The sequence below is a fragment of the Felis catus genome, chromosome A3, assembly GCF_018350175.1.
Source record: "Felis catus isolate Fca126 chromosome A3, F.catus_Fca126_mat1.0, whole genome shotgun sequence".
NCBI classification, from domain to species: Eukaryota; Metazoa; Chordata; class Mammalia; order Carnivora; family Felidae; genus Felis; species Felis catus.
The window spans coordinates 24,141,775-24,166,798 of NC_058370.1; the positions used below are offsets into that span (position 1 = coordinate 24,141,775).

A 25,024-nucleotide genomic window follows, 5' to 3' on the forward strand; every position below is an offset into this window, starting at 1 on the left:
AGGAGATAGAAAAAGGAGCCAAACAGAAGTTCTGCGGTTTAAAATTACAAATAACTGGAAGGAAGAATTCACTGAAAGGAGCAAGAAGAATATTCAAAGAAATAGTGGCTGAAAACTTCACAAATTTGAAAAGCATTAATATATACATCTGAAAGGCTCAGAGAACTGCAAGTAGCATAAATTCAAAGAGATTCACACCCACACGCATCATAAGAGAAATGCTAAAAGACAAAGAAAATCTTGAAAGTTGAAAGAGAAAAACAAACCCTCATGTTCAAGAATATTTCTTTAAGATTGATAGCTGACTTCTCGGAAATAATAGAGGTCATAAGGCAGTGGGATGATCTAAGGGCTGAAAGGAAAAAAGTCAGGAGCAAAACTTTCTTTCAGAAACAGAGGTGAAATAAAGACCTTGCTAGATGAACAAATACTTAGAGAATTCATTACTAAAAGATCTGCCCTATGAGAAATACCAAAGGAAGTTCTTCAGGCGGAAAGCAGGTGACCTCAGGCAGTAATGTGAATCTATGCAAAACAACAAAGAGCAGTAGTAAAATTAGAGAATCATAAAAGACAGTATAAATGCATATTTCTTCTCCTTAATTTAAAAACAGTTGTGTAAATAAAACCATATGTTTATAATTATATTGTTGAATCTGTAACATACAGAAGTGTGATATATTTGACAGCACAAAGAAACTTTGTGGGAACTTGGATGGGACCAAAGTTGTATTGCAGTGAGGAAATTATACCAGATAGTAACTTGAATCAACAGGAATCAATGAAGACAACCAAAGTGGTAAATAAGAGGATCAGTATAACAAACTCTATTAATATTTACTTGCTCTCCTTTCTTTCCTCAGCTTCTTTAATGAACATGAAATTATATAAACTAATAATTACAACAGTGTATTGTGTAACAGTGTGTGCAGTGTGTTGTACAATATATTGTTGGTTAGTGTACATAGATGTAGTATGCATAAAACTAATAGCACAAAAAGAGGAGGGGGAATAGAGCTATGTAGGAGCTCTGGAATTAGTATAAATCTGAAAAGATTCTGTCAGGTTAAGATGTATATGGCAAACCCGATAGCAACTGCAAAGAAAGTAACATTATTAACAGTTATAAACATATCTAACAACAGAGCCAAAAAAAAATAAATGAAACAAAAACTAATAGATTTGAAGAGAGAAATAAGCAGCAGTAATAGTTGGAGACTTGAATACCCCACTTTGAATAATGGAGAAAACAACTAGAAGATCAAGAAGGAAATAGAAGACTTGAACAACACTCTAAACCAACTAGACTTGGGGCGGCTGGGTGGCTCAGCTGGTTGAATGACTCTCTATCTCAGGGTTATGAGTTCAAGCCCCATGTTGGGCTCCACACTGAGCATGGCGCCAACTTAAAAAACAAACAGGGTACGTGGGTGGCTCAGTTGGTTAAGCATCCAACTTCAGCTCAGGTCATGATCTCGTGGTTTGTGAGTTTGAGCCCTGCATCAGGCTCTGTGCTGACAGTTCAGACAGAGCCTGGAGCTTGCTTTGGATTCTATGTCTCCCTCTCTCTCTGCCCCTCCCCTGCTCGTGCACTTGCTCTCAAAAATAATAAACGTTAAAAAAAATTTTTTTTAAACAAACTAAACTTACTAGATATATATAGAACACCACCAAACAACTGCAGGATATACGTTCTTCTCACATGCACATGGAACATTCTCCAGGATAGACCATATGCTAGGTTACCTAAAAAGCCTCAGTAAAGTTGAAAGGATTAAGATTGTACAAACCATGTATTTCAGTCACAGAGAAGTAGTATTAGAAATCAGATATTAGAAACATGGAAATTAAGTGATATAATTCTAAATAACCAATGGTTCAGAGACAGAATCACAAAGAAAATTAAAAGATATTTTGAGGGACACCCAAGTGGCTCAGTCAGTTAAGCATCCGACTTCAGCTCAGGTCACGATCTCACAGTTCGTGGGTTTGAGCCCCGTGTTGGGCTCTGTGCTGACAGCTCAGAACCTGGAGCTTCAAATTCTGTGTTTCTCTCTCTCTCTCTCTGCCACTTCCCTGCTCGCTCTCTTGCTCTCTCTCTCTCAAAACATTAAAAAAAAAAAAAATTCAAAGATATTTTGAGACGAATGAAAATGACACAACATACTGACCTTAAGGAATGCAGCTAAAGCATGCTAAGGGAGAAATGTGTAGCTATAAATCCCTACATTAAAAAAAAAACAAAAACTCAAATTCCCCAATCGGTAACCTAATTTTTCTCCTTAAGTCATTGAAAAAGGAAGAGGCAAGCTATTTTCTCAAAGCAAGCAGATGGAAAGAAATAATAGGATTGGAATAGAAATTAATGAAATAGAGAATTGAAAAATAATAGAGAAAATCTACAAAACCAGAAGTTGGTTCTTTGAAAAGGTTAACAAAATTAACAAACTTAGCTTCACTGATCAAGGAAAAAAAAAAAAGACAATATTCAAACTACTAAAACCAGGAATGAAAGAGGGTACATGACAACATGTACAAAGATAAAAATGACTCTAAGGAAATACTGTACACAACTGTATGCCAACAGATTAGACAGCCTAGATGAAATGGACAGATGATAAGAAAGACAAAAACTCCTGTAGCTGACTCGAGAAATAGAAAATCTGAACAGACCTATGAAAGTAAAGGGATCGAATTAATAACAGAAAAACTACCCCCCCCCCCCCGCTGCAAAGAAGCCCTGGCCTCTTAAATAAGAAGCCATTTAAATAAGAATTAACACCAGTATGTCACAGACTTCCACAAAATAGAGGAGGAAGAAACACTTCCTAACATATGAGTCATAATTAACCTGACACCCAAACCAAAGACACTATAAGGAAATTACAGACCAGTATCTCTCATGAATATAAATGTAAAAATCCTCAAGAAAATACTAGCAAACCAAATTTAGCAACATACAAGAATTATACACCTGACCAAGTAAGTATATACGTGACTAGGTAGGATTAATGCATAGTTGATTCAGTATATGAAAATCAATTGATGTATACACTGTATCAGTAGAGGAAAGAACAAAAATACGATCATTTCAGTAGATGCAGAAAAGCATCAGACAAAATCCAACACCCCTTCACGATAAAAACACTCAAACTGGGAAGAGAAAGGAGCAGTCCCAACCAATTAAAGGGCATCTTAAACCCCCAGCCAGCATACTTCATGCCCACAGACTGAAAGCTGCTCCCTCACTAAGATCAGGCACAAGACAAGGACCCCTGCCTTTGCTGCTTCAACTCAACATTGCTTTGGGGGTTCTAGGTGAGAAAGAGAAATAGAAGGTATTCAGATTAGGAGGAAGTTAAGCTGTCTCTCTTCACAGATTTTATATATAGAAAAACCAAGGAATCCAGTAAAAACAAAAACCCACTAAACTAATAAGTGGGTTCAACAGCGTTTCAGATTATAAGGTCAATATACAAAATTCAATTGTTTCTGTACAGTAGCAATGACCAAACCAAAATTAAGAAATTTCATTTATAAGAGCATCAAAAAGAGTGCAATACTTAGGGATAAACTTAACAAAGAAATGCAAAACTCCTACTCTGAAAATTATAAAACATTTTTATTATTATGAAAGAGGACCTAAATATAAAGCTATCTCGTGTTCATGGACCGGAAGACTCAGTATGATTAAGGTAGCAGTACTCCACGTGTCGAGCTCTGTCTGTCAAAATCTCAACTGGCTTCTTTGCAGAAATGGATTAGCTACAAACCATGTATCTAATGAGGGACTTGAATCTAGAATTTGTAAAGAACTCATACAGGTCAGTGATAAAAAGACAACACATTTTGAAATGTGGGCTAAGGATTTGAATACCCATTTCTCCAAAGCAGAGATACAGATAGCCAATAAACACATGAAAAGATGTTTAACATCATTACCATCAGGAAAATGCAAATCCAAACCACAATTAAATACTACTTCATACCTGCTAGGATGTTTATCTTCAAAAAGACATGATAGCAAGTGTTGGCAAGGATGTGGAGAAATCAGAACCCTCATTCTCTGTTGGTGAGTATATAAAATGGTGCGGTCACTTTGGAAAACAGTCTGGCACTTTTCACAGTTCCTCAAAAGGCTAAACAGGGTTACCATATGACCCAGAAATTCTAGTCCTACTTATACATCCAGGGGAAATGAAAACATGTTTATGTAAAAACTTACATGTGAATATTTACAGCTGCAGATTTATAATAGCCAAAATATGGAAATAACCCAAATGTCCATCAGCTGGTAAGTGGGTAACAGAATGTGGTATATTTATATAGCAGAAGGTTATTCGGCAGTGTAAAAATTGAAATACTGATATATGCTACAACCTGAATGAATCTTGAAAACATTGTGCAGAGTAGAAGAAGCCAGGCACAAAAGGTCACATATTTTATGATTCCATTTATATGAAATGTCTTAAAAAGGCAATTCCTTTGAAACAAAGTACTTTAGTGGATGCCTAGGGATGAGGGGTTTGGTGGCAAATGAGAATAAGACTTCTTTTTGGGGTGATGAAAATGCTCTAAAATCAGTTATGATGGCTGCACAACTGTGAATATGTTAAAAACCACTGGATTATACACTTCAAGTGGGTGAATTGTATGCTGAATTATAGCTCAAAGCTGTTTTAGGAAAAAAAAAAAAGAGTATGCCCCAGAGTGCAGTGTAGACCTATGGAGGGTGGTGACCCCTTGAATCATTTTTATGCAGCTGAAGAGATTGGAGGGAAGCAGAAACCTCTCAAACTAGTTTGCCCATCCTCATCCTTGGGAATTAATCTTGTTGCTGAGCTCTGGCCATTGGTTTAAGAACTGCCTTTCTTGAAAATACTTACCCCAGAGACTTTCTTGTCAAACCCGTGAAAACCAGGCACCAAAGATCGGCATTGCCCGGGGAAACATCTGAGCTGCCTGTGTTTCTCTTTCTCCACAGACGTTTATTACTGAGGAGGGCTTGTTTGCCATTCGCTGTGCCTGTCCTTCCCTTAAGCATCCTGTCCCCCAGTGGCTCTCCAGCCCCCTTAGCACAGAGCCCGACACGGGGCTCGAACTCACAAACCACGAGATCATGACCTAAACTGAAGTTGGGACACTTAACCAGTTGAGCCACCCAGTCACCCCAATAAATAAACATTTTTAAAAATTTAATTGAAAAAAAAAAACCTTATAGATTAAAAAGAAAAAAAACTAGTAGCAAGCAAGCATTAGCAGAAAAACTCATTTTCTTTTTATTTACCATATACTTACATGTTACTTATTCATGTGCCAGGCATTGTTTTCAGCACTTTGAATATATTAAATCCTTTGATTTTTGCAATGTTGGTAAGAGATAGGTATTGTTGCTGTTACCCCAGTTTTATAGGTGAGGATGGATACTGAAGCATAGTGACATCTACCAGCTTACCCAAGGCCACTCAGCTGGTGAACAGTAGTAGAGCTGGGTCAGATGTGGCAGGCTAGCTCGGGGGCTGTGCTCTTAACATCTGTGCCATGCTGCCTTTCAGTCTTGCTTCACTCAACAACCTGTCATCTCCCAGGGTTGTGATTTTATATTAGTGACATGACATGGCTGTAAAAACATAGTTCCATGCCAGTAGGGCAGAATAACTTGGGTTCTTGTACATTGGTATCACCTTATAGAAGTCACCGGACTTTTGCATGCACTTTACCCAAATATTACTTGATAACCACTGTTCTATCCCATATAGTTTTTCTGGCCCTTTGCAAAAGGTCTTGCAGCAGTTCCAGTGGGAGCTTGGAAGGACCTTAGTAGTTACTCATTCATCTTTTCACGTTAAACATGAGAAAAGTTGAGGGGAAGTAATCCCTAAGGTCTCTTGACCCTGACCAGTACTCTTTTAAAATAGCAGGTACCTAAGAGGAAGGCTCCCCAAGAACCAGGGGAGTTTTTTCTCTCTGGAGAAAACCAGCTGGGCTTTTCTTGTGTTCTCATTGACTCCAAATAGCCACCCAGCCGTCCACAGTAGCATTGCTGTTACTTCCCTTCTATGAGGCAGTCTGAGGCCTAGTGTGGAGGTAACTTGACCAGTGTTACACAGCCAGCAAGTTATAATCCCAGAGCCCTCAGCCTTCAGCACTTTGTTCTAGCACCTTCCCATGAGTATTCTTGATTGTAACCTGCCTGATGCATTGAGACTTTCTTGTTAACTGGGTAGTAGAATAAATGTGATGGTTTACCTGCAGCCCAAAATATGATAGCTGGCATATACCATGTCCCTGAAATATTACTTAGCTGCTGCCATTGTTACTAACAATGAAACTGGGTAAAATGGAAGTCTGCTAGTAGTCACTATGTTCATCTGTATCATTAACAGCAGTTGTGGTGCCCAGTCTGCCTTGGAAAGCTGAACCTTAGAAAACTTTAGATGGTTCTTTGCAAAACAGGAGAAAAGAAATCTCGGAAAAGAATCCCTCTCAGTCTTTCGGCAGTGCTTCCTTGTAGAATCTAGGTAGAGGTACCAAGTACTTAGAGTCAATCGTGACCTGAAGAGAGTTTGGCACAATTCGTTGCTAGCTCACTGGGCACTTGGGTGGGGGATACTCTGATGATGACGGGAGAAAAGAATATCAGGAAGAGATGGATCTTGTTGTTGCATTGGCTGTGTCAGAGCATTTTCACTGTGTTAAAGTCAGTGAGCTAGAATGCAACTGCAGAGTCGATTTGGTTTTTTATTGAGTATAATTGATACCGACGTATTATTTTCAGGTGTACACCATGATTTGATACTCGTACATAGTGCAGAATAATCGCTACAGTAAGTCTAGCTCACATCTGTCACCATACATACAGAACTTCTTTTCTTATGATGTGCAGAGTCAGTTTTTCTGTTTTTAAGCTTGCCTGGCCCCTGTGGACACAGAGGGGGTTTTGTGGCTTTCAAAGTCTCTGTCATGGGCTCAGGGGCCAGTCTAATGGCTCTGTTACCTCAAGTCTGTCCAGAGCTGGTTTGAGGAGCAGAAACATGTTTCCTTACAAGCAGTGTTTCAACCCTCTCTCCTGGTGGCTGTCTCAGCCTCCATTGTGTTCCCTCCTCCAGGGGCTTCTGAGGAGAATGGCCTGCCTCACACTTCCACCAGGACCCAGCTGCCTCAGTCAATGAAGATCATGCATGAGATCATGTACAAACTGGAAGTGCTCTATGTTCTCTGCGTGCTTCTGATGGGGCGTCAGCGAAACCAGGTGGGCCCCCCCTCCCACACGTCTCAGAACACGTCCCAGGCACTTGTGGGGCATCAAGTACTCCATTAGGCTGTCACTCCAGCCCAGCAAAGTGCAGGGGTCGTTCTCCTCATCTCTGTTTACATATCAGGAAGCCAGTCTCATTCCAGACTCCATAGTCTTTCTACCATACCTTGCTGTGGGCAGCATTTCTGGGCAGAGCATTGGTGCCCAGGGCATAGCTGGTTGCTTGGCCATGTTACCTGACCTTGTGAATATGAAGAAGAAAGGGTTTTTGTGACAGGACGACTGCCCTGTAGATGCACTAGAAGAGTTGCCAGTCCGATGGGGGCTCAGGGTGGTGGGCCAGAGCTGGGAGCTGTATCAGTTACAAAAACTAGACAGCTATTGGGGCTCCGCATGTGCTGGGGTTGAAGGAGCAAGGGCCTATAACCTACAGGGGGAGAAAGAGAGCTCTGGAAGTAGCATTCCTCTTCAGGATAGGTGAGAACTAGTCCTCTGCTGCTGACTAATCATTGCCCTGTGGATGAAAAAAAGGTGGGCAGTTGGCGGGGGACACTCAACAGTCCTTAAGCTCCTTTTTGAGTCAGACCCTGGACCATCATAGCAGCTCCGTGCGAGATAGGTGAAGTTATCCCCATCTTACAAGTGAGGAGCAGTTTTGGATAGCGTAGCCAGGGAGAAGACTCACTGCAAAGATGACATCCAGCATAGCAGTGTCATGAAGAAAGTGAGAGGGCCATGCACGCTGATCCCTGAGGCAGCCTACCAGGTAGAGGGAGCGAGTCCTGAGGTGCGAACATGCCCAGTGGGTTGGTAGAATAGTAGGGAAGCAGGGGCATGGACTGGAATGATCAGTGAGGGGAGGGATGAGGATCCCATCTGGGTTTCATAGGCCATTTTAAGGACGTGGGTGTTTACTCTGAGTGACTGGGAAGCCACCCCTCTGGCAGCCTTGTGAAAGAGATGATAGTAGCCAGGACTAAGCATATTGGTGGAGGGGAGTCTCAAGAAGTGCTTACAGTCTGGATATATTCTGAAGGTAGAACAGGTAGAATTTGCTGATAGTTTGGATGTGGGCATGAGAGAGGGATTAAGGGTGACTTCTTTGACAACTTCTAAGGTTTTTGGCCCAAGCAGGTGGGAAGATGGATTGGCCATTTATTGAGATGGTTAAGACTGTGGGTTAGGAGTTAGGGGAGAGGAGCGGAGGCGTAGAGAGAAGGGCAGGGAATTCAGTTTGAACAAGTTAGGTTTGAGGTGTCTCTCAGAATCGGCACCCGGATTACCTGCACCTGGAGTTAGGGCAGAGGTCAGGCCCGGGGCTAGAACCATGGAGGTTGTCAGCATGCAGTTGGTATTTAAAACCAGGACCCTGGATGAAGCCCCACCCTGACCTCCACGGCATTGAAGCTCCTTACTCCAATATGGAATACATTTGTTACGAAATGATTACGTCGCTGTGCCCTACATGTGTTCAGTGCTTTTATCTTTTTTCACGGTTATTCACATTTGAATTTTGGGGTATTTGGTAAGTTATAAAAAAAAGTGGTGACCACCTCTCCCCTCACTTGATACTTGAGGAAACCAGGGTACAAAAAGGGCTGTGCTCTCAGGTTCCAGGCATCAGTAGAGCCATCTACTTTCTGTCCCTCATGACCGTTCCCTGCTCCCTGAGCAGCCTTCCTGTTCCCAAGTCTTTATGAATCAGTCATTGGTTTCTCTGGTTAACCTGTATGATTGCTGCTGCTGCCTTGGAGGGACCACAGGCTGGCCTCAGGATGCTGCCCACCTGAGAACCAGTGTTCTGCTGGCATGTCCTCAGGAGCACAGTCAGCATTGACTGCGTTCTGCCGTATGCCGGCACTGTGGGGACATGGATCCACAGGCCTTATTGAGGCTGGGACAGCAAGGAAAAGGGGTTCCCCGGCCAGGCCTCCCAGAAGGTTCCTCCTTAGAGTGGCCTTTTTGTTGTACATTCAGGCCAAGTTCTCTGACCAGTCTTGGTTAAATTGAAGTCACTCTCCCCAGATGTCCTAAGTTCCATTTCTCCAGTGCTCATGTAAACAATCAATACAGCACTTCCTGTAAAGTCAGGCCCTGCATTTGGGCCACATTACCTCATTGAATCCTTTCAGCGTCTTCACTAGCTCTCATTTTCCATCAGGGGACTCAGGTTCAAAGAACATTGTCCAGAGTCACAGCTTTGTCCAGTTTTGGCCTCCTGAGATAAATGCACACCCGGGCACCTGGGTGGCTCAGTCGGTTAAGCATCTGACTTTGCCTCACGTCATGATCTCACTCTTCGTGGGGTTGAGCCCCGTGTTGGGCTCTATGCTGACAACTCGGAGCCCGGAGCCTGCTTTGGATTCTGTCTCCCTCTCTGCCCCTCCCGCGCTCTGTCTCTCTCTCAAAAATAAACATTTTTTTAAAAGTTTAAATAAATAAATAAATGCACACCTGTGGTAGGCCTGAACGACAGGCTTTAGGATCAGAACCCTTGAGTTAGGCCGACATTTCCACCACTGCCTTGGCCATCTGTCCTGCTAAACTTCCCCTTCCCCTTGTAGAATGGGAATCAGTAAGCACTGATCCTGTGCTCAGGACTTTACATACATTTTCTAGCTTTGTCCTTATAAGAGCCCTGAGAAGAAGTAGTAATAACTTTGTTTTAGGTAAATATATATATATACATACATACATACATACATATATATATATGTATATATACATACATACATACATATATATATGTATATATACACACACATATTTTTTGATAGGTAAATAATTCACATAGTTCTTTATTAAAATGTGTAAATAAGCGGGGCACCTGGGTGGCTCATTAAGTGTCCGACTTTGGCTCAGGTCATGAACTCGTGGTTTGTGAGTTCAAGCTCTGCATCAGGCTCTGTGCTGACAGCTTGGAGCCTGCTTCAGATTCTATGTCTCCTTCTCTCTCTGCCCCTTCCCTGCTCATGCTCTGTCTCTCAAAAGTAAATAAATGTTTAAAAAAAAAAAAAAAGTGTAAACAAGCATGAATGAAGCCTTTCTCTCCTCTGATCCTAGATATTCTGGTTCTTCCATGAAGCATCTAATTTTTACCAGTTATTCATGTATCCTTCTAGAGACATTTTGTGCTTATAAAAGCAAATATATTCCTCTCGGTTTTTTTTAACACAGTGACTAATATAGCATGTACATATTTGCTTTTTTGATATTGTATCTTGGTAAATGTTTAATTCACTATGTGTGAAAGACCTCAATCTTTTTCTGGTACCTTATACCCCACTGAATGGATATGCCAAGGTTTACACAACTAATACCCACTGACGGGAAGTATAGGTTATATCTATTTTTTTGGTATTGCAAATAGTGCTGCTGTTCTTTAGTGAGTAACTTTACACATATGTCATTTAGTATGTGGATCTGAGAATAAATTCCTGAAAGTAGAATTGCTGGTCAAAGGGAATATGCATTTGTAGATTTTAGAGATCTCACCGATATGACCTTCTTCTGCAGGCAGTTCGGCAAATGCCCTCTCACCAGTAGTGAGTGAGCGTGCCTGAGGCCCAGCTCTCCAGCACAGTATTATTAAGCTTTGTTCTCTGCTAACCTGAGAAAGCGAAAAATTCATTGTGATTTGAATTTCTTTTAGTATTATAAGTGAGGCTGAATACTTTCATATATTGAAGAATGTCTTGTATTTTCCTGTCTGTAACCTTTGCCCATTTTTTCTGTAAGGTTGGTCTTTTTGTTTAAGAGATTTGTAGGATTCCTTACAGAGGAAATTAGCTTTTTGCCTATGATGTGAGATTGCCACTATGTTCTCCATTTTCCTATTTGACTTAACGACTTTGCTTATTGTGAATTTTGCCACAGAGAATTTTTAAAGGTTTATATGATTGAATTGAACGGTCTTCTCGTTTGGCTTCTAGGTATACTTAATATTTTAGAAAATCTTTCTCGTATGGTCGTTTACAAAAATCTTTGCAGGGGCACCTAGGTGGCTCAGTCGGTTGAGCGTCCGACTTCGGGTCAGGTCATGATCTCGCAGTTTGTGCGTTCGAGCCCCACGTTGGGCTCTGTGCTGACAGCTCAGAGCCTGGAGCCCGCTTCGGATTCTGTGTCTCCTCCTCTCTCTGCCCCTCCCATGGTCATGCTCTGTTTCACTCTGTCTCTCGATAATAAATAAACGTTTAAAAAAAATTTTTTTTTAAATCTTTGCATAGATTTTTCTAGGATACTTAGGGTTTACATCTTTTAAATATGTTTATCTTGTCTCTAGTTGAAATCTATTCCTACTCTGAAGCATGAGGGGTATTTATACTTTAATGATATGAGTAGGAAACAAACTAAGAACAAACAAATTAAGAAATTTGATTAAGGTTATTAAGTTCATATGTGTTGGAGCTGCTTGTCAAACCCAGGACTCCCTGAATCCAAAACTTGTGTTCTTAAAAGAGGACCCACCATACAGTGTGACTCCAGGAGTATTGTGGGGATCTGTGAGTAGAGTGCAAAAGTGTGTCTGTGCATCGTGGGAGTGTGGAGAGGGGTGGCTAAGTGAGGTATTTCATTTAAACCTCCACAGTCCCTACTGACTGTTGCTTTCTTCATCCTCAAAGATTGTTTAGAACGTGCCGAGCAGGAGATTTTGATGGATCTTCACAGCACGTTTGTTGTAATGCTTTTTTGCCTTCCTACCCCATCCAGGTTCACAGAATGATCGCAGAGTTCAAGCTGATCCCCGGGCTCAATAATTTGTTCGACAAGCTGATTTGGAGGAAGCACTCAGCATCTGCCCTTGTCCTCCATGGTCACAACCAGAACTGTGACTGTAGCCCGGTGAGCTGGGGAACGTGGCAACATATGGGCTTTATTTGCCAGGAGTACTTGTTTCCAGGACTGCTGTTGACCCTTTGAAATCTCATTTTTTGAAAGAGTAGAAATAAAGTCCTAGTCTATATGATCCCTTAAGTGGAAGCTGCCTTGAGAAGGGTCTGACCCCACCCCTCCACCTGTGCAGAAATCCCTTCTGAGGCCCTCTGTCAGCTTCCTCGTGCACACCTCTAGGACAGGGCGCTCCCAGGAGGCTTTCCCTCCAGAAAGCCTCTCTGTTACCTAGTGGCAGGCTTCCCCTTGATCTGTATGCAGCCCCACACTGTTGCACATCTACTGGTGGTAGGTTTTGCCCTCTTGAGAGCATGCACCACCAATGGTCTGTGGCCAGAAAGGGCTTTAGGGTGCTTTCTTTTTTAAAGGAGTCAGAGGCTCACCTCTACCTGGTCTCTCTTATGGTGCACTGGAGAGAGCACTGAACTGGGAGTCAGGAGGCCTCTATGCCACTCAGTTTGCTGGGAGAGCTTGAACGAGTCGCTGAATCTCTGAGCCTGTTTTTTGCAGGAGGAAGGTCACACTCCCTTGCCCACTGTCCTTGTGGGCCACGTGGAGGCTTGATCACCAGCATCAGGAGGACAGTGCTCTGGGACTTTGAAGTGCCACACACGGCCATCAGTGCCATAGGCTCTCCCTGGTCTCTGTGCCATGTTCTGGGGACTTCCCACAGTGCCTGACCTTCCAGCTTACTGTTCTTCTCTGGCCTTGTCCAATTTGCCTCTCAGCCCATCATCCGAATTTTTAATTTCAAGTTGAATGTATTCTGCATTTTGAGACATCTGGTTCTTTGTCAAAAACGACTTGGTCTTTATTTGTTATGTTAATGTTCATTACTTGTAACATACTTTTTTTATGGTCTTGGATTGCTCATGGGATGCTAATACTTGCATTTGAATCTTCATATTCCCCTCAGGGTGGAATGTGACCTCGTGTTCTGGAATGTAGCCTTGCCTCTGGAAGTATTTCTTCAGAACACTTGCTTTTGTCTGCCAGGTTCTTTATGATTAAGTGCCACAGGGCAAGTTTTCATGTTGAGTGCCAGATTTCTCTTCGGGGGGCTCCCCGAAGTAGCACCCGGGCAGAAACAGGCATCTTTGCCAGCTCCCTGGGCTGATAAGTGGGGTTTTTCTCACCCTTGTTTCACCAAGTGTACATGCTTGCCAGGCTTTACATGGGCACAGGGTTCTGTCTAGTCCCTGCAGGGCATTAAACCCAAGCCCTGGCATGAGTAAATGTCATTCCCACTTCTCCATCCCACCCAGAGCTGCTGACCATCTGCTCTTGTGCTCACTGCTCTGAACGCAGTCCTTTCTTCATTTCTGATTCCTATGGATTTTCCTTTCTTATGAAGTTACCCTCACGTTTAAAAGAATTTTAGTTATTTTTTATTCAACATGTAGGTGGAAGCGGGGGATAGCAGGAAGGGTCCGCAGCAGCTTAATCTCTTATTGGCCAGTTGTGGAAGTCAGCAAAGAGTTTCTGACTATAGAAAAGTCCTCATTGTGTGTAAGGACAGAGGCTCAGAGAAGCAAAGCGACACATCCAGGCTCTCACCAGAATGTTTTATTTTCATTGGGAACGTTGTGGTGATGGTTTTAACATCAAGGATGCATATGTGTTTTAGGACATCACCTTGAAGATACAGTTCTTGAGGCTTCTCCAGAGTTTCAGTGACCACCACGAGTAAGTACGAGCTGTCTTTGGAAGGACAGTTGTTGCAAGGGCTTCTCCCCTGTCTCAGACCTCAGCTCCGGAGGACCTGGCAGCTGTGAGGGCAGCTGTCACATGATGACCACGTGTGGCTGCACTTTGACAATACTGTAATAAGAGCTGCCGTTCATGCGGCCCTTCCTTTGTGCCAGGCCCTGTGCCAGTCTTCCTCTGAGCCCTCACTGCCACCTCAGGAAGGGAGTACAGAGTTGCTGGCTCCTTGTTACCCTTGGAGTCAATACATCCCTCAACTGTCTGTCCCTCCGAACCAGGAATGGACAGCTTGGCCCTTCACAGGGACCTCAGGTGGGCAAAGTGGGCTGAGTATTTGCTTATTGAACAGGTGGAATATTCTTCACCTGCACAAGGAGATGTACCCTCTTCCATTTTTTTGAAGCCGCATTCTGCCCTCTCATTTTTCATTTTTCTACCTTCAGTGGAGAATTCACAAGAGAGTGATTCTCTGCTCTAAGGAAAACAGTGCCGGGGGAGGGATGAATAGCAGCTGACCCCTTGACCTTGGCACTGGGGAGACATCATGGCGAGGGTAAGGGGTGGGATGGAAGGACTTTCGTGAGCTGGAACACACAGGCAGTTACTGCTTAGCTCTTGTCTACCGCTGGTATACAGGAAACTGGGCCCGCTGTTACATAGCTTCTGAGTTTTTTTCCCCCAAGGGAAGCTAGAAATTAAGATTTATGTGGAAGATCCTGGTTTTAAACATTGACTTAAATTCTTTTGAAACATTGTGTAAGCTACCAGAAAGTGCCTGAGGACAAATGTGGCCAAGGGCCTCCACTTGGCTACTTTTGTCTGGATCATGTTGACCATCCTCTTTCAGAGGCTCTTTGTCTGAAGGACTTAAGCTCCAGAAAGTATGTGAACACTCTAAAAAATGGCACCAGTATGTTCTGAATGTGTACTTTTTTTCTGAGGAAGTGGGTCCCTAACTTTCATCAGACTTTTATTAAATCTGAGCACTTGTATGTGTTAGGCACTGTTAGGCTCTGGGGAGACAGTGATGAGTGAAATTAGCCGTGACCCCTGGTCTCATGAAGGGTACGGTCCTGGAAGGGAGGAGGGACATTAATGAGAGTCACACCACCCGGTGCACAGTGACGGATGGAGATGGTATTCAGAGGGAGGGAGCATGCTTCTGTAAGAGAACATTTGATAGGGGCCCTGAACTGGCCAGAGGGTAGTCGGGAGCTCTTCCCTGCAGAAGCAACTTGTCAGCTGAAACCTGAAGGGTCGGTAGTGGTAAATTGGGTGAAAAGGAAGAGTGAGGGTCTGTTCCAGAAGTAATGGTGTGTGCAGAATCTCCTGCAGGGTGGAGCACCGTGTGTTCAAGAAGGCCAGTGTGGCGAACGATGTAAAGAAGAGGGGCTTGGCCCATAGGCTGTGAAAGTGGTTGGTGGCTCAGCCACAGGACCTTGTCAGTCAAATTCTTGGGCTTAGATTTTATATAGTCTAAAGCTTGTGAAATTGTGGGGGTGTTTTTGACAGTAGAGTAACCTGGTCAGAGTCCCATTTTCTAAAGATCTCTCTGGGTGCTGTGTGTTGAATCAGTTCCTGGGGGAGACCATTTAGGAAGCTGCTTCTGTTCACGTGGCTTGGGTGATGCCAGGCCTAAAGATGAAGGGCGCAGGAGGGAGTGTCTCAGCTGCCTCAGGCCCCTGTGGGAATGCTAGAATAGAGCCAGGTTTGAGAAGCAAAATGCTCAGTTTGATTTGGACATCACCAAGTTGGATGTGCCTTTGAGAAAGCAAAAGGAAATGTTCAGTGGTGGGGCGCCTGGGTAGCTCAGTCCGACTTCAGCTCAGATCATGATCTTGAGGTTTGTGAGGTCGAACCCCATATCGGGCTCTCCGCTGATAGTGCAGAGCCTGCCTGGGATCCTCTTTCTCCGTCTCTCTCTACCCATCCCCCACTTGTGTGCAGGCATGCTTGTTCTCTCTCTCTTTCTCAAAGAGACATTAAAAAAGAAAAATGTTCAGTGGCAAACAAAAGGCCTGGAAATGCTGAGGGAATGGGCCTTGTTAGTGACTGTGGCAGGCAAAGGGGCAGGGGAGGGAGCCAGGGAGACTCCCTTCGCCTGTGCCCTTCTGCCGCCTCAGGAGCAAGTGATGGCAGGGGAGGGCACCTGGGAGATTCTCTGGCTCTCACCACAGGAACTGGGCAAGAAGGGAACTAGCCTGGTGCCTGTCCTTTACCCCTTCCAATCCATTTGTTGCAGGAACAAGTACCTGCTGCTCAATAACCAGGAGCTGAACGAACTCAGTGCCATCTCTCTCAAGGCCAACATCCCTGAGGTGGAAGCCGTCCTCAACACTGACAGGTGGGTGGCATGCAGCTCTGGCCCACAGCCCGCCCTGGCTGCCTGCGTGCCCCCGGGTTCACAGATGAGTGCCCACGGGTCTGGTACTTATCCTTTCTCTTTCACATGTAGCTCCGATGTCCTGAGGGCTCCTGGGTGTCACGAACTGTCCTCATGTCACCTGCATTACCTCACTGGGGCCGCACAGCAGCCATGGGAGGGAGGTGCCATCATCATCTCCACTTTACAGAGTGGGGAGCAGGGGTTTGGAGAGGTCATCTGCCAAAAGTCACATGTGTTCTGCCCACTCCTTTGTCACTCACCTTTGCTGACATGCTTCTTGCCCTGTGATAAGTCCCATTAGCTGGATTATGCTCGTGCCACCTTCTGACCAGCAGGGAGCTCACAGGTTCCTGAGGGTCAGGGCAGGGAGGACTACAACCAGCAACAGAAGTCTTAATTCCCAGGCTCTATTTTTTTTTTTTTTTAAAGCAAGAGAAATCTGTTCAAATAAAATCGTGCATAGTCCGTAATGTCTGGAGGGGATAAAAGTAGAGCTGTTCTATTTGAAGAGGGAGTTTAAGGGCTCAGAATCCCTGCCTGCTTGGCCATCTGTTCCCCATGATGCAGCCCAAGTCATTTCCTCATCGAACATCTCTTGCTTCCTAGACCAGCAAGCTGAGGCCCAGAGGCACAGGGACTTGTCCAAAGCCAGCAGAGCTGAACGTGGGGGCCAGGGTACTCCCTCTCTCACCCTATTGGCACAGACTTTGCCCCATCTGGTAGACTCTGTCCTGGCATTTCAAACTCGCTTTGGTGTAAACAGCCCTCCAGTGGTTCTGAGCACTGACTCTGGGTTTTTCTGGCCTCTGATCACTTGCCAGTGAGTCTGGGAAGGGAAAGCTGGCCTGAGATGTGGTGTGAGTTCAGTTCTAAGACTGCAGGAGTCCTTGGAGTCCTCTGGACACAGATGGAGCTGGGGGGCATTCTGCAGGTTTGGAAATGTCCCAGGTTTTTTCACCCACATAAACCGGCAGAGAGACCCAACCCCAGGGCCCCAAGATAGCAGTCCCTTGGCCAAGTAGAACTTGGCCCTGTCAGCCTCAGGTCTGCCACTGATGTGCCTGTTTTGTTTCAGGAGTTTGGTGTGTGATGGGAAGAGGGGCTTATTAACTCGTCTGCTGCAGGTCATGAAGAAGGAGCCAGCCGAATCATCATTCAGGTAGGTCTGGGGACAGGCACCTGCCACTCCTGAAGAGTCCAGGAGCCAAGTGTTTCTCTCGAGTGGTTAGAAACACCTCATGTGGCTACCAGCTTCTGCTGTGGATATCCGACTAGTCTGGGGGGGAGGGGGTCTCCCTCTGTGGAGGGAGGACTCCACAGGTGTGCATGAGCTTCTGCTGCATCCCAGCAGTATATTTTAGGGACTAACCAAGCATTCACCAAGCACCTACTCTGTGCTGGCGCTGGACAGATGGTAGGAAATAGCTGCAGTCCCTGCCCGTGGAGTTCCCTGGGTTGTGGGAAACAGGCGTGTAAAGAAACCTGTTGGAGTGCAGTGTGGAAAGAAATAGAGCCAGGACCTGCCCCAGGGGCTTGGGAACAAAGGAAAGCTCCTTATCCAGCTGGGGGCTGAGGGGCGGGGGGGGCGTGGGTGTGGACAGGGAGGGCTCCCCAGAGCTCCTCTGGCTCACCTAAGATGAGTTGTGAAGGCTGTGGACAGAAGTAGCGAGTAAGGGAGGCATTGGTCAGGGCTGGGTGTGATCTACCAATAGGTTCGTGTCCACATGTGCCCCCTGTCAACTCAGCCTGCCTTGTCCAGTCTTCCCCTCATTGATCCCAGCTCTACCCCCCACCCTCAGGGCCACTTCTTCTCTACGACAGCCCATCAGAAGTGAGCTCAGTGGCCCATCTGTACAGATCTGTCAGGTTCCCTCATGCACTCTCAGCACCGCTTTCCATTGTCCTTCTATTCTTCTGAAGGGGCAAAGCTAGAGTGTATTTTCGTATGTGACTTACTGTAGCCAGCCCTCTAATCCTGGATCCATCTTCTCTGAGACACAGCTTCTTCCAGACAGAACCAAATAGATGACAGTTCCCCACTGAGCTGTCAGCTCCATGAGGATAAGGACTATTGATTGCTATGTCCCCAGTGCCTAGCATGAGGCCTGACGCCTAGTAGATGTTCAGTGAATGTCGAATAAAGCAAGACAGCAAACATCTCCCAGCCCCCTTGGTGAATGGAATATGGGCCAGAAGAGGGCAGCCTTAGCCACCTGGGCCAGGGGTCAACATTTGGGTCGCAGGTTTTGGCAAGCCCGGGCTGTGGAGAGTTTCCTCCGAGGGACCACCTCCTATGCAGACCAGATGTTCCTGCTGAAGCGAGGCCTTCTGGAGGTAATAGCCTGGAGGAGCCAGGGTGTTGGGTGTCCCGTTCTCCCCCTAGCCCCATGCATTGCTCTCCTTCCTGAGACTTAGACAGCTGGTCAGGAGCAGACCAAGTCTCTATTTTGAAATGCCAGTGCAGTTGTCCTGGGACTTCCCCTGAGTTTCCAAGTGTGGGTTCCTTAGGTGCTTAACAGATGATTGAGGGATCTGGGGGGCGGCCATGGAAGAGTGTAAGAGTCTGTAGTTACCCAGCAAGGCCTTTTGACCCTGAGGATATTTTGCTGTTGATCAAAAATCAATTCCCCTTTATTGTAAAGTGGTCTGCAGAAAAAGCAAAATTTACAAAAGGCAGGGAACAAAGTGGCCAGAGATATCATTGGTTTTAAAAAAAAAAAAAGATACAAACAAGAAACTGACCCATGAATTGTTGTAAAATCCATAAGGAATTGATCTAAATCAGCATAACCTCAGGAAAATGCAAATGAAAAATGGGAACAGTTTAACTGTTGTAGAAAACTCTATTGTAAGAGTTAAACTGGCTTTTGTTCCTGATGAAAATTCATCGATTTTGGTATAAACTTTATTCATATATATAAAGACAAACCATGGGGTCAAAATGTGTCCTGTGCCCTTAAATCCTGTGCTTCATTTACTTGAATGGCCTCAGTGCTCAGGCAGTGGCCATTGTTACTTCTGGAGACGGCTCCCCTCGCCTGCCGGCTGGAGAGCCCTGGGCAAGCAAGAGGTCATGACTGCACACCTCAACCCACCCCCAGCCTCCTGGTGAGGTGTGTCATGCCTGGCCCTGCCCTTGGAGTGCCCAGCATCCTCAGATGAGAATCTAGACAGGGAAACGAGTTCCATCAACTGACGTGGATGCTTAACTCAAAGCAAATGTCATGTGGTCTGAGCTACGTGCCAGGCCCTGGTGGGAGGCAGACAGTGGGCAGCTTGGTTGAGCACAGCCTGGGGGCGGCAGCCACATCTGCTTCTTGGCCCCAGGGCTCAGCCACCTTCCTGCCTTCATCCTGTCCTCTCCCACCCCAGCACATCCTGTACTGCATCGTGGACAGCGAGTGCAAGTCGAGGGATGTGCTCCAGAGTTACTTTGACCTTCTGGGGGAGTTGATGAAGTTCAATGTTGATGCATTCAAGAGATTTAATAAATATATCAACACTGATGCAAAGGTACGACTAACCCAGGCTCCATGGGGTTTGCTGCATCATTCAGAAGTTATCTTGGAGCCCTGGTCCTTCCCAGTCTTTGGGTGCTGGTTTGAAATTGGAGAATACTGGGGAGTCAGTGGGCCGGCTTCAGCGAATGGCCATTCACCTCTGCACTGTGCTGGTTCTGTGCTGGACCCTGGGTATACGGGGGTGACCGTCTCAGCTACTTGTGGGCAGGGGTGAGGGTGGGAGCAGGTGGGCTGTGAAAATGGCTCTGATGCAGGTGGTGGGTGACACGATGAGCCCCAGAAGGGCAGGATCGGGCCCGGTATGTGAGCCTCACGGTGTGTGTTTGATAGAAACCCAGTGCAAACTAGTTGAAGTGAACATGAGGGGAGTCCAGTGCCCATCATCAGTGTAGAAAACACTGGGCTTGCCGTCGGCCCTGGCTCGAGCTCCTGTTTTGGGGCTGGCCACCCGGCTTGTCTGGGCCTCAGTCTTATGAGACACAGCTGGGCCTGGGTGGATGGGAGCCCTGTGCGGCCAGTGCCCACCCTGGACCGTGGCCACCTTCAGTGGGAGCCTACCACCACCCGCCTGAGCTGGGCCTCTGCTGCAGTTCCAGGTGTTCCTGAAGCAGATCAACAGCTCTCTGGTGGACTCCAACATGCTGGTGCGCTGCGTCACGCTGTCGCTGGACCGGTTCGAAAATCAGGTGGACATGAAAGGTAAGGAAAAGCCACAGTGCCAGGGTGAATCAGCCCAGTGTGGCCACAGTGGTGTCAGACACCCAGCATCTAGCAAGGAGACAAAACGGCCAGAAGTAGCTGCACCAAATGCCCACATGGCTGGGGTCCAGGTTATGGCTCTCTGGGAGATTTTCTTGGCGCTTTGACTTTTCTCTATCGTCCGTGCTTCCTTTAGTGAACATGTAGATTTTAATAAAAGTAAAGAAACTATTGTGCAAATGGAATGCAGAAAACTGAACACCCTTCCTCTCTTGCCTGGAATCGCCTGGGAATAGAGGGACCGAGACGGTGAAGCCTGAGGGAGGGAGGCCTCAGGGAGGAGGACCCCGCAAGGGACTGAGGGAAAGGTGGTGGTAAACTCCTGGGGGGGGTGTAATGAGAATGCACCTCAGCCTGGGTGGCAGCACAGCTGGACATTTGTTCCTGCTGCATCGGGCCTTTCCTGTGTTGCTTTCATGGTGGGGGCTCCCATCTCCAAAGTCAGGACCCCGGTGGGGCCTGGCTACAAGCCTGAGGGGCAGGTCCCTGGGCCTGAGCCACAGACCAACTTCCGAGCCTGCTGTCATACCTCTGCCCCTCTGTCCCCAGTTGCTGAGGTCCTGTCCGAGTGCCGCCTGCTTGCCTACATATCCCAGGTGCCCACACAGATGTCCTTCCTCTTCCGCCTCATCAACATCATCCACGTGCAGACACTGACCCAGGTGAGAGGTCCTGCAGACATGCAGGAGGGGAAGGGAGATTGGAAATAGTTTCCCTCATCCTAGAGCCCAGGGGTTGATCTGTCCCATCTTTGCCCTAGACGTGTGTCTTGATCCGTCTGTTGGTTCCTAGGAAACCCCGCCAGCTATTCTGAGGACTTTTTCCAATCAGGGAGCGGTGTGCCATTTTACAGATGGGGCCTGAGGAGGGAAGAGGTCTCTGAAGTCACAGATGGGTCAGGATTGGCATGGAGTTCTTGACTCCCTGTTCAGTGCTCTCCGAGCTCCTCCTGCTGTGCAGGCTTTGGGATTGGACTTGATGTGACTTCCCACTCTCTAAGTAACTGCAGCTGCTCCTTCCCTAAGCTTCACACTCCTCTTTTCTAAAATGGGATTAATGCTCAACCCCTCAGAGGTGGTTCTTTGTTCCTTCAGTTAGCACACATTTACCGAGGCAGGGCACTGGGCTGGGGCTGCACAGTGAACCAGCCCGAGACCCTCCCAGCTCGGTGCTGAGCAGAAGTTAGAAAGTGAGGTGGCTGCACCTAATGTGGGCACCCTGCCCCACCCTGGGGATGGAAGCTCCGGGAACCAGAGCTCCCAGGAAGAAGTGATGCCTGAACTGATTCTGGAGGAGGAGTGGACTCTAGACCACTGACGATGACACCCCCCCCCCACCCCCGCCCGCCATGCCCTATCCTCTCAGGGTTGTGCAGGGGCAGCTCAGTGCATGGCATGAGACACCCTCCTCCCTGCCCAGTGGCACCCCAGATCCACCAGGGGCCACTGGGGCTACCTGCATGCACCTAACGTGGCACGCCTGGCGCCTCGCAGGAGAACGTCAGCTGCCTCAATACCAGCCTGGTGATCCTGATGCTGGCCCGGCGGAAAGAGCGGCTGCCCCTGTACCTGCGGCTGCTGCAGCGAATGGAACACAGCAAGAAGTACCCCGGCTTCCTACTCAACAACTTCCACAACCTGCTGCGCTTCTGGCAGCAGCATTACCTGCACAAGGACAAGGACAGCACCTGCCTGGAGAATGTGAGTGCGCCCCCCCCCCCCCACCGCCCCAACCTCCCAGTGGGCAGGCCGTGGGCTGTCTTGGGGGTGTGGTCTCTGCCTGGGCTGTGTGGTAGCTCTCTGTCGCCTTGCCAGCCCTCCCCACAGGGTGCCTGGTTCAGCCTGGGTCCTCCAGGCGTCCTAGCCCCTCTCTCTTTGCCCAGAGCTCCTGCATCAGCTTCTCATACTGGAAAGAGACCGTGTCCATCCTGTTGAACCCAGACCGCCAGTCACCCTCTGCCCTCGTCAGCTACATTGAGGAGCCCTACATGGACATAGACAGGGACTTCACTGAGGAGTGACCTTGGGCCAGGCCTCGGGAGGCTGCTGGGCCAGGGCCAGTGTGGGTGAGCGTGGGTACGTGTGCCACACACCCTGCCTGGTCACTCCCCTCCCCTGCCTCCCCGATAACTCTGTCTGCCCCAGGTCTTCAGGTACAAGCTTGTGGGGAGGGAGCATCTAGAAGCCCTTGGGTCTGAGGGCCCCAGGTCACTGGGGAACCTCAGTTCCCTCAAGACCCCCATGATAAGGACAGGGATACTATGCCCAACCTTCCTTCAGAACCCTGGGGCCCCAGCCCACCCAGAGAGAGGTAAAGGAACTTTAAAAAATAGCTCTGTCTGAGCTCTTGCCCTGTCTCTTGGCTGTCAGTCCCGGGGTGGGGAGGGAGATACGGGCACCCTCCTCCAATCTGTGAGCCAAGCTTGCTCTGGCCTTTGGACCCAGGCAAAGGCTTCTGAGCCCCCGCTGGCAGGGGTGGGGGCTACCAGAGGACGCTGCCTTCCCCCACCCTTGCCTATCTATCCCTCCCTCCCTTGTTTTCCTTTAGCGACTCTGGTTCTGTTTGCTCACTGGCCGCTGTGTTCATCCCAGGGGGTTTCCCTAGAAGTGGGGACCCTTTTCTTCCATCCCTTGGGGCACCGGGTGGCTGTGCCCTGCCCCAAGGCAGCGTCTCCTGCCTGAGCCCACACACACAGGAGCCCGGCTAGGAGCACACCCTTGGCCCCTCCTTGTGTTGCCAATTTATTAACAACAAATAAACCAATTAAATGGAGACTATTAAAGAACTTTATTTTAAATGACTGTTGTGGACCTGACTTTTGTCCAGGGACTGTGTGTTCCTTTGCTCTCCTGAACCTCAAAAAAGGAGAAGGCAAGTAGCTGGAGCTGCAGACATGGCATTTATTCAGGGTGCAGCAGGAGACGGCACACAGCAGGCATCGTCTTCAGAGCTCAGGCGTCACTCCTTGTGCTAAGGGGACAGGAGTAGCTGAGTGAGCTTCACCCTCCCATCCTCCCTCCCCCATGCAGAGGGCAAGGGGTGCCCCATGGCAGTCTCTCACCTTGGGTCCCAGGGCATCTCGGGTCCGTGCCCGCAGCTTGTTAGCCTGGGTTTCTGCCATGTCTGCCCGTTCCTCCGCATCATCCAACTCATGCTGGGCTTTGCGGTACTTGGCCAGGTTAGTACTGGCCTGCTGTTCCTGGGGACACAAAGGGCCTTCCTGGTCACCCTTTGTAACTGAGATAGGTAGTCTGGTTCCATACCATTCCCCAGAGGGGCCTGGCTTCTGGTCAACTGCTCCTCTACCTTCTCCATCACCAGTGCCCCTGGCAGGAAGAAGGGGGGGGGGGTAAGGCAGTCCTTCCAGAGGCACGTAGAAGGGAAAGCACTTGGGGTCCCTTCAGGGACAGCTGGGTCCTGTCTCTAGCTAAAGCTGGTAGGAAATGATCGCTCTTCCCACTGGGACAGTGGGGTCACTGAGCTAGATCACTGCCCTTTCAGGCAGCTTGCCTGTACACAAAGCCAACATGGGCAATCCAGGGCCGAGAGAGGGAGTAGACTGCTCACTGTCATCATCTCTGGCTGAGGAGCCTGGAACTGGCGCTGAAGTTGTTCCCAACTTCCAAGTCCCAGCTGCCCAGACCCCAGTGCACTCACCGCCTCCTCACACTGGCGTTTGTAGCTCTTGACCTTGCTCTGCAGCTTGTCCACCAGGTCCTGCATGCGAGCCAGGTTCTTCCTGTCCTCCTCAGCCTGGGCAGGCAAAGGCGATTCAGATCTTGCCCAGACTGGGCCAGTTCCGGCCACCCCACCCCCACCCGCCTCGTGGCGGACCTAGTCACACACCTGGTACACGAGCTCCTTGACCCGGCGCTCGTGCTTCCGCACCCCTTTGAGGGCCTCAGCGTGCTTCTTCTGCTCCGCGTCGAGCTCAGCCTCCAGCTCCCGCACCTGCGAGTAGCCAGGGATGGGCCTGCTGCCCAGAGCCCATCCTCAGGCCGCCCCCTCGTCCCCTGCCCCAGCCTGGGAGGGCCGCACGCACCTTGGCCTCCAGCTTCTGCACCTGCTTCTTCCCGCCGCGGAGGGCAGCTTGCTCAGCCTCTTCAAGCCGGGCCTGCAGCTCCCGCACTGTCTGCTCCAGCGTCTTCTTCATCCGTTCCAGGTGTGCACTCGTGTCCTGCTCCTTCTTCAGCTCCTCGGCCATCATGGCCGCCTGTTAGTGGATAGGGTGGGGTGGGGTGGGGGGGAGCCTGGTCAGGAGGGGAAAGTCCCTTCGGTCTCAGCTCCAGGCGCCCCCACGGCCACAGCCCAGCCTCACATCGGTGATGGCCTTTTTGGCCTTCTCTTCGGCTTCCCGCCTCTCCTGGGCAGCCTCCTCCACCTCGCCACTCAGCTGGGTCAGGTCCACCTCTAGCTTCTTCTTCTGGTTCAGGAGGCCCGTGTTCTGTGGGGACATGGAGTCTCAGAGCCGGCCGGCAGGCCCACGCCGCCAGCATCCCCGCG

General features: G+C 47.9%; 2 protein-coding genes across 6 annotated transcripts in view; one reads left to right on the plus strand and one right to left on the minus strand.

Annotated features, from left to right (window-relative positions):
- TRPC4AP (transient receptor potential cation channel subfamily C member 4 associated protein) overlaps positions 1–23,318 on the plus strand; it is a 69,585-nt gene extending 46,267 nt beyond the window's left edge. Inside the window, exons 9-19 of one of the 2 annotated variants that reach the window (XM_023251307.2) lie at positions 7,110–7,252; positions 11,969–12,100; positions 13,776–13,834; positions 16,098–16,199; positions 17,317–17,400; positions 18,485–18,575; positions 19,614–19,754; positions 20,353–20,461; positions 21,071–21,183; positions 22,015–22,221; positions 22,404–23,318. In XM_023251307.2, coding sequence (XP_023107075.1) covers positions 7,110–7,252; positions 11,969–12,100; positions 13,776–13,834; positions 16,098–16,199; positions 17,317–17,400; positions 18,485–18,575; positions 19,614–19,754; positions 20,353–20,461; positions 21,071–21,183; positions 22,015–22,221; positions 22,404–22,541 — 1,319 coding nt within the window. In that variant the 3' untranslated portion in view covers positions 22,542–23,318. Of the gene's footprint in view, positions 1–7,085; positions 7,253–11,968; positions 12,101–13,775; positions 13,835–16,097; positions 16,200–17,316; positions 17,401–18,484; positions 18,576–19,613; positions 19,755–20,352; positions 20,462–21,070; positions 21,184–22,014; positions 22,222–22,403 lie in introns of both variants that reach the window. The other variant, XM_045053712.1, reaches the window with a different exon arrangement.
- MYH7B (myosin heavy chain 7B) overlaps positions 23,290–25,024 on the minus strand; it is a 42,722-nt gene continuing 40,987 nt past the window's right edge. For 3 of the 4 annotated variants that reach the window (XM_003983604.6, XM_006929822.5, XM_019826614.3), the window contains 6 exons: positions 24,840–24,965; positions 24,564–24,734; positions 24,368–24,472; positions 24,179–24,274; positions 23,583–23,720; positions 23,290–23,491 (listed from right to left, as the gene is read on the minus strand). In XM_003983604.6, coding sequence (XP_003983653.4) covers positions 23,480–23,491; positions 23,583–23,720; positions 24,179–24,274; positions 24,368–24,472; positions 24,564–24,734; positions 24,840–24,965 — 648 coding nt within the window. In that variant the 3' untranslated portion in view covers positions 23,290–23,479. Of the gene's footprint in view, positions 23,492–23,582; positions 23,848–24,178; positions 24,275–24,367; positions 24,473–24,563; positions 24,735–24,839; positions 24,966–25,024 lie in introns of those variants that run through there. The other variant, XM_045053711.1, reaches the window with a different exon arrangement.